Source organism: Ceratotherium simum, chromosome 20, assembly GCF_057802395.1.
Source record: "Ceratotherium simum simum isolate JZ-2026a chromosome 20, ASM5780239v1, whole genome shotgun sequence".
In the NCBI taxonomy this organism is placed as follows: Eukaryota; Metazoa; Chordata; class Mammalia; order Perissodactyla; family Rhinocerotidae; genus Ceratotherium; species Ceratotherium simum.
Window position 1 is genome coordinate 20239730 of NC_141919.1, and position 12285 is coordinate 20252014.

General features: G+C 34.4%; 1 protein-coding gene across 5 annotated transcripts in view; it reads right to left on the minus strand.

Moving 5' to 3' along the window:
* The window catches only part of SMC5 (structural maintenance of chromosomes 5), a 77260-nt gene that overhangs the window by 16640 nt on the left and 48335 nt on the right, over nucleotides 1-12285 (minus strand). For all 5 annotated transcript variants that reach the window (XR_015555425.1, XR_015555424.1, XM_014795432.2 and 2 more), the window contains 4 exons: nucleotides 10292-10465; nucleotides 10017-10186; nucleotides 6250-6373; nucleotides 5720-5842 (listed from right to left, as the gene is read on the minus strand). Coding sequence is in view for 3 of the 5 variants with exons in the window: in XM_014795432.2 (XP_014650918.1) it covers nucleotides 5720-5842; nucleotides 6250-6373; nucleotides 10017-10186; nucleotides 10292-10465 (591 nt within the window). In the remaining 2 variants the exon portion in view is untranslated. The remainder of the gene's footprint in view (nucleotides 1-5719; nucleotides 5843-6249; nucleotides 6374-10016; nucleotides 10187-10291; nucleotides 10466-12285) is intronic.

Below are 12285 nucleotides of genomic sequence, written 5' to 3' on the forward strand. Positions count from 1 at the left end.
AGACTTTCTCCAAGAAGTTTTATAGCTTTAGTTCTTACATTTAAGTCTATGACCCATTTAATTGTATATGAGGTAAGGATTGTGGTTCATTTTTTGAATATGACTATCCACTAGTCTCGGCACTACTTGTTAGACTGGACCAAAGAACAAAGCAATAAATAAAAAACAGTAACAAATATGGCAGACTATTCTTTCTCCATTGAATTGCCTTGGAATCTTTGCCAAAAAACGATTGTATACGCGTGAATCTATTTCTGGATTCTCTATTCTGTTCCACTGATCCATGTATGTCTAATTCTACACCAATACAATGATGTCTTCATTATTGTAGCTTATTATAATAAGTCTTAAAATTAGGTATTGTGAGTCATCCAATTTGCTCTTTTTCAAAGTTCTTCCAACTCCATTGCATTTTAGAATAAGCTAATCAATTTCTAAAAACTAAAAACCCTGCTGGGAATTTTATTGAATCTATAGATTTGGGGAAGAATTGACATTTTAACAAATCCTGCTATCTTTGCTCCATGAACATAATCAATCTCTCCATTTACTTAAGTCTCATCTTAATTTCTTTCAGTAAAGTTTTGTGGTTTCCAGTGTACAGGTCTTATAAATTTATCCCTATTTCATATTTTTGATGCTGTTGTACACAGTATTGTTTTTAAATATGAATTTCCAATTGTTCATTGCTAACTGATGGAGTCACAACGGAGTTTTGTATATTGAACTTGTATCCTGCAACCTTGCTAAATTCACCGATAGCTCCAGTAGCATTTTTGTAGGTTCCTTTAGATTTTCCATAGAAATGATCATGTTTGTCTGAAAAAGATAAGTTTCTTCTTCCTTTTCAATCTGAAAGCCTTTTCTTGCCTTATTGCACTGGCTAGAGCCTCCAGTACAATGTGGAATAGAACTGGTGAGAGTGAGCATTTCCTTGTTTCGAATCATCAGGGGAAAGCTTTCAGTCTTTCCCCACTGAGTATGATACGAGCTGTTGGTTTTCGGCACATGCCCTTTATCAGGTGGATGAAGTTTCCCTCTATTCCTAGATGTAGGTTTTTTTTCCTTGGTGAGGGAGAATGGCCCTGAACTAACTAACACGTTGCCAATCTTTCCCCTTTCTGCTGTGGAAGATTGGCCCTGAGCTAACATCTGTGCCCATCTTCCTCCACTTTGTATGTGGGATGCGGCCACAGCATGGCTTGATGAGTGGTGCGTAGGTCTGCATCTGGGATCCCAACCTGCGAGCCCTGGGCCACTGAAGCCAAGCGTGCCAACTTAACCACTACGCTATCAGGCTGGCTCCGTCTAGATGCAGTTTTTTATCATAAAAGGATGCTGGATTTTTGTCAAATGCTTTTTCTGTATATATTGAAATGATCACTTGGTTTTTCTTTAGTTGTTCATATGGTAAATTACACTGATAAATTTCCAAATGTTAAATCAATCTCGTATTTCTGGGATAAACTTACTTGGTTAGGATGTATTACTCTTTTATATATCGTTGGATTTGATTTGCTAACATTTTATTAAGAATTTTTACACCTATGTTCATGAGATATCTTGGTCTGTAGTTTCCTTACTTGTCCTTGTCTGGTTTTGATATGGGGTTAATGCTGGCCACATACAACATGTCAAGAAGTATTCCCCTCCTCTTCACCTTTTGAAGACTTTGGGTAGAACTGGTACTAATTCTTCCTTTAAATGCTTGGTAAAATTCACCAGTGAAGCCTCTGGCCCTGGAGTTTTCTTTGTGGGAAGGTTTTTAACTACAAATTTCATCTCTTTTGTAAATATAGGGCTATCTCTTTTTCAATGACCTTTGGTAGTTTGTATCTTTTAAGGAAGTTTTCCATTTCATCTAAATTTTTAAGTTTATTGCCATAAAGTTGTTCATTGTATTCTCATTATCAAGCTTAAAAATATTGTCAATAAACTCTAATATTATCAAATATTGAGTCAATATTCAAATTTCCATTTCTTTGATTTGTTTTTTTTTTTACAGTTGCTTTGTTTAAATCAGGATCAAAATAATGCCCACACATTGTATCTGGCTAACATGTTTTATAAGTCCATTTTAACTATAGGAAGTTCCTCTCCCTTTTTTCCTTTATCTTAGATATTATACTGTCCAATAAAGTAAGCACAAGTCATATGTGGTACTAAACATTTAAAATGTGGCTACTGTGACTGAGAAACTAAATTTTTAATTTTATTTCATTTAAATTAATTTAAAATTAAAAATCAATACTGACTTCACTTATTAGAAAATGTTTAGAATAACTTGGGCATGTGAACTTACTTTTTCAACTGTTAAGTTTTATAAAATCAAAATAGGGATCAAATATTTCTGATTAAAATTTATCATCTGAATTGAGATGTGTTGTAAGAATAAAATACAGTATTCTGAAGACTTAGCATGAAAAAAAGATGTAAAATGTCTCTATTTTTCAATACTGATCACATGTTGAAATAGTATTTTAATATACTGAATTAATATTGTAATTAATTTCACCTATTTCTTTTTACTTTTTAAAGTCTGGTCACTAGAAAGTTTATAACTACATATATAGCTTGCATTATATTTCTATTGGACAGCACTGAAGTAAATGATTTGTTTTATATAGTTCCTCACATTCTAGATTTTGCTGACTATACCCCTATGGTGTCATTTTGTATATTTTTCGGTCTCCTGTATTTCCTGTACACTAGTAGTTTTAGAGCCGTGGTTCTGAAATGGGGGGAAGTTTGCTCCCCAGGGTACATCTGGCAATGTCTGGAGACATTTTTGGTTGCCACAACTAGGGTGGGGAGGATGGTATACTACTAGCATCTAGCAAGTAGAGGCCAGGGATGCTGCTAAACATTCTACAATGCAAAGGACAGCCTCCCACCCCGCAAAAGAATTAGCCAGTGCAAAATGTTAATAGGGTTGAGGTTGAGAAACCTTTTTCTAGAGGCTTAATCACATTGAAATTTGATTTTTTTTTCACAAGATTATTTCATAGGTGGTATTATGTCCTTCCATCCAGGATACACATAAATATCTGGCTATCTTTTTGTGATGTCAGCAGCTAATGTGATCCACTGATTCCTTAGCTCCTATAAAGTGGTGATATTCTAATGCAACAATTCCTGCATTTATTATCTGAAATACTTCTGTAAAGAGAAATTTCCCGTCTTCATTTATTTGTTTATCCTAAATAATAGTTCACATAGGAAAGTCAGGATAAATGCTGGATTCTTTCCTTGCCATTTTTCAAAATAATGAGCTGGTTCTCTAATATCCTCCAAAGGTGACCAATATTATTATTTTCTTAGGTATTATTATGAATTCATAGATTTAGATATTTTTGATTGATATTTTGGGTCTTTTTGACCCAAAAATGATTGCTTGTGTTCATTGTCCTTTTATTTTAAACCTTTCTGAATCTCTTTCTTTTAGATGTACCTCTTATATTCTGCATAATATTGGAATTTACTTCAAAAAAATCTTTTTATAAAACATGAATTATATCCATTACATTTAATGATATGATTGATGTTTGACCTTAGTTCTGCCATTGTTTTATGTTATATTTATTTTTGTGCCATATACATATATAAATCAAACATCTAATCTTTAGTGATATGATCTATTTTATTGTCCTCCTCTCCTTTTCTTCCTATACCTTTTGGTACTTAGGAAAGCTTATATTTTTATTCAAAATATGATTTTGATGCAAATACCTTATATAATGTCCTTATGTCCTTAATATCTTTTTTGAGATACTGTCTGTTGGTTCCCCACTATAAATACAATATTGAAATTCTTTCTCATTTCTCTCTCCCGAAACATCTAGTTTGAAGTAATATCCCTTTATTTCCTGATAATACCTATAGGATAATCAGCAAGTATATTCTATTTTACTTTTGTCGTCTCCCTTCTCCCATTTTTAGTGTTGTGTTTAGCTACACTGTCAGCCTTATAACATATAATACATATTTTACAGTCTCCTTAGTCTATCATGTAGTTCTAGTTCTCCTCAGTGAGCAGCTTTGTTCTGCAAAGTAGTTTCAGTTGGTCTGAGAGTTCACAGGGCCTGGACCACCCAGCACCATCTCACCTTTCTGGAATCTACAAAGTCACTTAGTTTCAGCTGCTTTAATATTGGTCTGCTGAACTTTCTACACCTAGCAGAGCCTCCTTCCTTTAGAGCTGAGTACCTGTTGGTGACTTGATTTTCAGGTTCTCTGAGCCTTCCCTCTGCTTCTTACCACATACTTACTGACACCATGCCAGTCTTGATGCTGCTGCTGATTTGCTCTTACCCACTCGCATTTTGGAGTTCACAGGTATTGTATAATAAAGAATTTGACTGGCCTTTGACCCTGGGTCTTGGGAGGGACACTCTAAAACCCTAGGAATTTTCTGAGTGATAGGAGTGTCTTTGTTATTCACGAGCCCTTTGAATCAAACCTGAGTTTAAGTGGATGGCGGTTGGCCATGCCAGAAAGACAAATCGAGGGATTAAGAGGGTTGGCTCTTTGAGTCATATGATTATCAGCCCAATCTCTTGATTTCCAGGGAAGGGGGCCAAGACTGAGTTCAACCACAAGGCCAATGATTCAATCAATCATGCCCAGGTAATGCAACCCCAGTAAAAACCCTGAACACAGAAGCTCGGTAGAGCTTCCTGATTAGTGAAGACATCGATGTGCCAGGAGGGTGATGTGCCCTGATTTTATGGGAAAAGGGTATAGAGACTCCATGTTCAGGACCCTTGCAGACTTTGTCCTGTGTGTCTGTTCATTTGACTAGTAATGATTTTTATCTTTATAATAAAACTGTAATTGTTAAGTAAAGTGTTTTCATGAGTTCTATGAGTCATTCTAGTGAATGACTGAATCTGACGGGGTCAAGGGAACCCTCAAATTTGTAGCCAGCTTGTCAGAAGTACAGGTAGCCTGGGGACCCATAAACTTGAGGCTGGCATCTGAAGTAAGGGCAGTCTTGTTGGGGACTGTGCCCTTAACTTGTACAGTCTGATGCTAACCCTGGGTGATTAGTGTGAGAATATACTGCAGTACAACAATTGGGATACCTTGAAACTTAGTTTTCTTGTATATGTTGTCCATGGGTTTGTTGTTGTTGTGTTATCCTAGTTGCTCTGCTATTTTGGCGAAAGGATTTGGAAGATTCAAAAACTATGCCACTGTCACTAACATATTTTTGCCAGTTCTTCTTTGGGATTTACGTTAACTTAGTATAGCATGTTTCCCACCTCTGTACACTATTTCAATATTTATCATCATTTCACAGATAATAACAGAAGATTAAATTGCCAAGATTACACACTAAGGCCACTGCTAGTGTGGATAAGAACTCATCTTCAGTTTATTCTATGGGATGTACAAACTGCAATTAAAAGCTACTAGTTGCTGCTTGGTAACAGTAATGACTATAATTTATATGGGTTAAGAAAGCAGAGAGAAGATTTTAGTTTTCAAGGGACTAAACCAGATACTCTGATTTCTCTTTTTTGATTACCACCCCTCCCCAATCAAATAACATAAAATGCATAGTACTAAGTGTTTCAAATATTGCTTCCTCATCAGCAGCATACATTAAACTTGTCAATTAAAGAACATACAACAAACTGCATATTGCAAATGATGATGTATGTTTTCAAACTGGTCTGAGGCTGGAACTCCAAAATAAACAAAAGAAAAAACTTACCTCTGTGAGACGTAGTTGTGACGAAGCAGCCATATAATCTGATTCTAATTTGTTCTTCTCGGAGATAACTGTAGTATTTTGAAGAATTAAATTTACTTTTTGTATATGCAAAGAAGTACAAATCTAGGAACAAAAACCCCTAAGAGTTTAATTTGTTTTACACCAAAAAAATATTAGTTTCTTTTTAAAAAATGAAATTATAAACCATGAAAAGAATCACGTTTTTCTAATGTGATTGATACTTCTTTCAAATAGTTCTTTTCATAAAGATTTCTTATAAGAGAGTTTTTAAAAGTTTTCCTATTGATTCCTATTTATTCCTATGTTGATTCCTATTTATTCCTATGATTTAATCAATCATCTGGAATAAAATAATTTAGCTTAATGAGTGCTTTTAACCAGCTTATTGACCTATAATGAGAAATGTCAAACAACAGAGCAAGCTGAAATTGTTAAAAATGTCTTGCTAAGATTTTACTATCTTATCTACCTGCTATAAAAAAATGACTAAAATTACAAAAATGCCTTACCTTTATCAGGTTTGTTAATTCGGTAACAAGTTTTGCTTTCTGAACATTTATTTCCTTGATTTTGGTACTTGCTTTTTGCTCTTCCTCTTCAAGGTTGCAAGTATCCTGTTCCATCAGCTTTAAACTGTATAAAACACATAATGATGGAGAAATCGGAGTTAAACACAAGGATTGAGCCCAAATCCTTAGGTCCTCTGCTGTTTTATGGGCTATTTAGTAATACCACTCAGATGTATAAACTGCTAGCTGCTAGATTAAACAATCATTTTACGCAACCAGTCAGGATCAAAAAGTATTTGTTGAGATATATTATGTGGCCAGCATAGTCTAGGTAATGCTAATGGTATAGGATCTTGAGTCAGAAAGACGGATTTGAATTTCCTCTTTGCCACTAATGGGCAGTATAACCAGACAAGTTACTCTTCTGAGCTTCAATTTCCTCATCTGTAAATTGGAAATAATACTAGTACTACTTCTCCTATAAGGCTGTGGTGAAGATTAAAAAAAGGGAAAATATATAACACACTTAGGTATAGTGCCTGGCCCATAACTGATTAATAAATATTAGTTGTTACTGTTGTTATTAACATTGTTTATAAACATAGTCCCTTCCCTTAAGGAGCTTAACTGGGGAGATTTGATTAATAGGTAAAAAAAAAAAAAAATAATGAAAAGACAATACAACAATCCTAAAAGTTAATACTTTGTGCTTTACTTTAAGATGAAGAAATTAAGGCTCAGAAGTTAATTGAGTTACCCAAGATCACAGATATTAAGTGGTAAGATGTCTTTGACACCAAAGTCCAAGTTCTTTCCACTATACCATGTTGCCTCCAGTGAAGAAGCAAGAACAAAGGATGGAAGCAATAATAAATAAGAATGAACAAGTTAGTGGATACTGTAGAGTGGCCTGAATAGCATATGGAAGAGAGTTAGGGTGGCTAGGGAGATAATATAGAATGGATAGAGCAAAACAAGATTTTGAAAAACTTGAAAGCCAATCTAAGGGAAAGCAGTGCTTAACTAAATTTCATGTAGTAACAGTAGGAAGCCACAACAATATTCTTGAATGGGGTAGGAAGACAAAAAGATAAATTTAACAAGTCTTCTGGATGCACTGAATAGAGAGGAGACTAGTCGAGGAGAGATCACTAACCAGGTCACCACTGCAGTATTCCAAAGTGAGTAACAGCAGGCATGAGAGAGCAGGCTGGTAATGAGCATGAAAGGTCATTTTACTAGAAAAATCAACATTACGATACGAGGAGAAAGTTTACTTTTAGACAATGGGTCCAATATAGCAGTCAAGCAGTAAAGGTTAAGTGTCTTGCAGATGACTAAAGAGAGAAATGAAGTGAAGGGTTAAAGTTGTAAAAAGGCTTAAAGTTGAAAAAATTCTAGGCAGCTAGACTAAACAGATATAGCTTGCTTTAAGCAACCAAGGTACATTATTAACTTTTTAAATAATAAAGTTAATGGCAATTGTTTGCTTTAAAAGACAGTAAAGAACACATTTTCTTAATGCATTTCAAATATAATTCAACTTATGAATGTGTTTAGAAATACATACTATATATATTAGGTCAAGGTACACTTACACCCTACTCAAGGCAATGAGCTGTTTTTTATTATTAAAGACTGATTATGTCATTAACATCTTTATTCTACAAGAAAGAAGCATAAAAGAACAATTACAACAAAAAGGTCTGAGCTGTGTCATGGCAGAACACGGGAGAAATCTTGAAACTGGAAGCCATGTTTCTTTCCCCTAGACTGAACACTCTAACAGCTTTTATCCCATCTTATATATTCTAGTTTCTAAAAATATCTAAACTCAAAATAAAACTTATAATCAGTTCTGAGAATAGCTGCCTGGGCTCTCACAGTACACTAGCAGTTTTCCTTTCGGAAAAGACTTTTGAGACTATTCACATTTTGTATAGAATCCTGTGGAATACGTGACCATTAAGGCTAAGCAGATATAATCCTAATTGTAACAAGGGAGATTACAACTGAAAGAGTGAGATAAACCTCCAGGGGCCCATTCTATTCTGTGAAAATCAGCATAACCTCCTCCTTCCTTATTACTCTCTTTCAGAGTTGGTGAGAAAACAAACAGCCTAGTTTGATAATCCTACTGCCTATACCTTCCCCTCCCCTCTACCATCATTCCAAATTCAATGGACATATTATGCTGGATATTCATCTAGGTCAGTGGTTCTCAAAGTGTAGTCCGCAGACTCCTGAGGATCCTTGAAACCACAAGTATAATAAGACATGATTTGCCCTTCTCACTGTGTTGACTTTTGCATTGATGGTACAAAAGCAATGGTGAGTAAAAATGCTAGTGCTTTAGAAAGAATCAAGGTAGTAGCACCAAAGTGCATCAGTTGTTAGATTCTTCACTGCCATGCACTCAAAAATTTTAAAAATGGCAAATTCACTTAAGAATGTCCTTGATGACAGTAAAAACTGTTAATTTTATTAAATCTCTTTAACTCTTTAACTATATATCTTTTTAACATTCAGTGAGATGAAACAGGAAGTATACAGTACTCATAAAGCACTTCTGCTGTATACCAAAGTACGATGGTTGTCTCAAGGAAAAGGACTTGGGTGATTGTACGAGTTGGGAGCTGGACTAGACACTTTTTTCAAGGAATACTTTTTGAAAGAATGACATACTATAATTATGCAGACTTGGGTATCTGGCAGATTTTTTTTTCCCCAAAAGTAAATGAAGTGAGCCTATCACTTCAAGGAAAATAACTGATAATATTTGTTGTCAATGATAAAATTCAAGCTTTCAAGTGAAAATGAGAATTTTGGAAAATTTGTATCCACCACTGTGAGCTTGACAGCTTCCCAATTCTTAAAAGCTCTTCTGATGGGATTGGAGATCAATGTGACTATTTTCTGATATTATACAATAAAAGAAGATCTACATGACTTGGTGAACCAATATTTTTCAAATGACCAATGCATGATGTAACAAGATCATTCATGGGTAAAAGATGCACTTAAAGTAATGTAAGAGTACACAACTTCACTGATGATTTCAGATTCCATGTTGCAATTAAACTTGAGGAAACCACACCTTGGCAAGTTTTGACATAGTATTAAAGAATATACACAATTATCTGAAAGGTCTATTTACCTCTCCCTTTTCCAACTACATATTTATGTGAGGCCAGATTTTCTTCATATACTTCAACCAAAACAACATCTCACAATCAATCGAATGCAGAAACAGATATAAAAAAACAACTGACTTCATCTAAAGGGATTTATAGAAATGTAAAATAATGCCATTCTTCCTGCTAAATGTATTTTGTTTGGAAAATAGTTGTTTTTCATAAATACTTATGTTAATGTATAACGGATTTACTGTCACTTTTAAATGACTTAAATATTTTAAGCATTCTCAGTATTAAAATTAGAAATTAAATTCTAAGGTGGTAAACATCAATAGATATAATCCATATAAACAAACCTCCTCAGGGTCCTCAATAATTTTTAAGCATAGAAAGGGGTCCAGGGATAAGAATAGCTGATTAAGGAACAGAAAAACTCACAACACTTAAGATTCACCTCCCTTTGCCCTGTGGACTAAAATTGTGTTTTGGGTAGTAGGATTAAAGTTTGAGAGAGAGATTATTACAAAACGAGCTTGTGGGAACTGTGTCGTCATTACAGGGAACAACTAATAATATCCTCATAGTGCTTTGTGCCCGCCCCCCCCACCCCGGAATAGGCTAAAAAGATACCTTCCTAGTTTGGAACTAATTTTTTGTTCCAGTTGTCTTTTCTTGGTTTTCCTTTCAAGAAGCTCCTTCTTCTTTTGTCTAAGTTCATTGTCTCTGTGTTCTAGATGTTTGTTTTTCTCACGTAAGGCAATCAACCCTGATTCCACTGCTTGCAATTTTCTATTAATTTCCTATGGAATATTCAAAATTGTGAGTATATTCTAAAAATAGTTCTGGTTAAAATACTATAAATTCAGTTAATACTCTTTTCTAATACTCAAATCAAAATAACCAACCTTTAGCTGTTCTTCTAAGTGTCGTCTTTGCTCTAGATCCACAGTAACTGTGAGAAACTGGGCTACTTTTAGGGACGTGTTAACAGTAATATGTTTGTTGGAATAAAATGAAGTTTTCACCACATACTTTTCTTCTGCTGTATAAAATTGTTTTAATTGGGTTTCTTGTATTACCTACAACGTAAAACATGTATCAGTGCACATCTAATAACTATGATTTATTTTTAAAAGGACTAAAGAATGAAAAATACAGATCAAGTCAATTTTAGAAGATCAAAATATACTAGATGTACTTTCATTTTTTTTTTAAACTTATCCAACAACATCTCTAAAAAGGTAGCTGATACATTTCAGGTTATTACTTTGGAAAACAACACTAAGAAAGACTAAGAGAGAGAGAATTGGGAGAAAACCAAAGTAACTAGCAAAGTTGGCCATCCTTCTGCTTCAGTCTACAATCTCTCCCAAGTTAAGTGGACTTTTGGAGCTTGTTCTATCTACAGAAGAGGTATCAGGAGGCAGCTGCCCAGTAGACTGAACTGTGTTGTCTCAACTAAGTCACTTACTTTCCCCTCCCCTCAGTTATATTGTTCAAAGGTACATAATCTCATATTTAATTCCTGTATATTTGGGAGAATACTTAATGGAAACACTTTTCAAGGATTTCAAAGACTTTTTGTTTTTTCGAGATCTTTTCTCTCAAGGACTTATACAAGGAGTTTCATAAACTAAAGCATATTCTAAACACTATAACATTACTAATCTATTTCTGTATATTTATAAAAAACCGGCTGCTGTAATGCAGTTTTTTCCAATCTCTAAAGGTTCATTACCAATCTTCTTGTGGCTTGTTTCTCTTTAGAAGTTTACAGTTCAAGCGAAGAGTTAAGACATATTTAAGCACACTTAGTTTAGTAAGGTATAAACTGGCATCCATAAATGCTGAATAATTTGGAATGAAGGGAAAGCCTAGATAAGGTTAGCCTACCCAAGTTTCACGCAAATAAATTTTAAACTGATTTAAACTGCCAGAGATGATGAGGAAAGCGCACCCCCAGCAAAAGGAACATCATAAGCTAAGGAGGTCAGCAGACAATTTAACCAAAGGGGAGAGGCTCAGAAATTAATGAGAACAATTTCATAAATGGGGTATAATCACTGTTAGAGAACCTAAAATGTTAGGACTTGATAATAAAGCAAAACTTAGAGTGAAGAATGTATTTTTATTTTAAGGGAGAAATACAGCCATTACAGAGGACAGAATATAAAGGCAGTAAATTTCGTCACTGAAGGTTTATATCTTCTGAAAGACGGCCAAGATAATGTCAGGGGCTTTATACCAGGTGTCTGAAATACTTCCTCACTTTGCTTTACTGTGAGAAGTGTCTCATAATTCATAGAGTATTTATACATAACATAGCACCGAGTCAGGCATCAGAACAATAAGGTCTAAGAAACACTCAATGTGTTCAAGGATTTTAAAAATATCATCACTTATATAAAACCAAAAAGATTAAGGCTAATGAAAAATACCTGAAAAGAGATGAGGGGGAATAGAAGAACTAATTTCATTTTTAATGTAAATTATATGAATTCCAATGCTCTTTCTCCAGTACAAACAGCAAGGTTAAAGTTCTGTAGGTGAGTTCAACATTTTGTTTAAAAGTAAAAGAACATAAAATAATTCAACTTGAAGCACTGTTCAAAAAGTAAAGAGATTTTCCAAGTGCAGTATTGTTCCCTTCTGCCCCAAAGAAAAGTTATGAAAGCCTTTACCAAATTTTCTATAGTCTTTCTGCAATAGTCCTACTACCCTTACTCTCAGAGATAGCCCTATCTACCCCTGAAATTATAACAGAAATTGGTTTGGTCTATGCATGTGGTCTTTTCTAAACCCCAGTGAATTAAGACAGAAAAGAGATACACCCACATGGAGAGTTTTATTTTTGGTTTCCCCAAATAATCACCGTAATATGATGTAATTTTTAATCAAA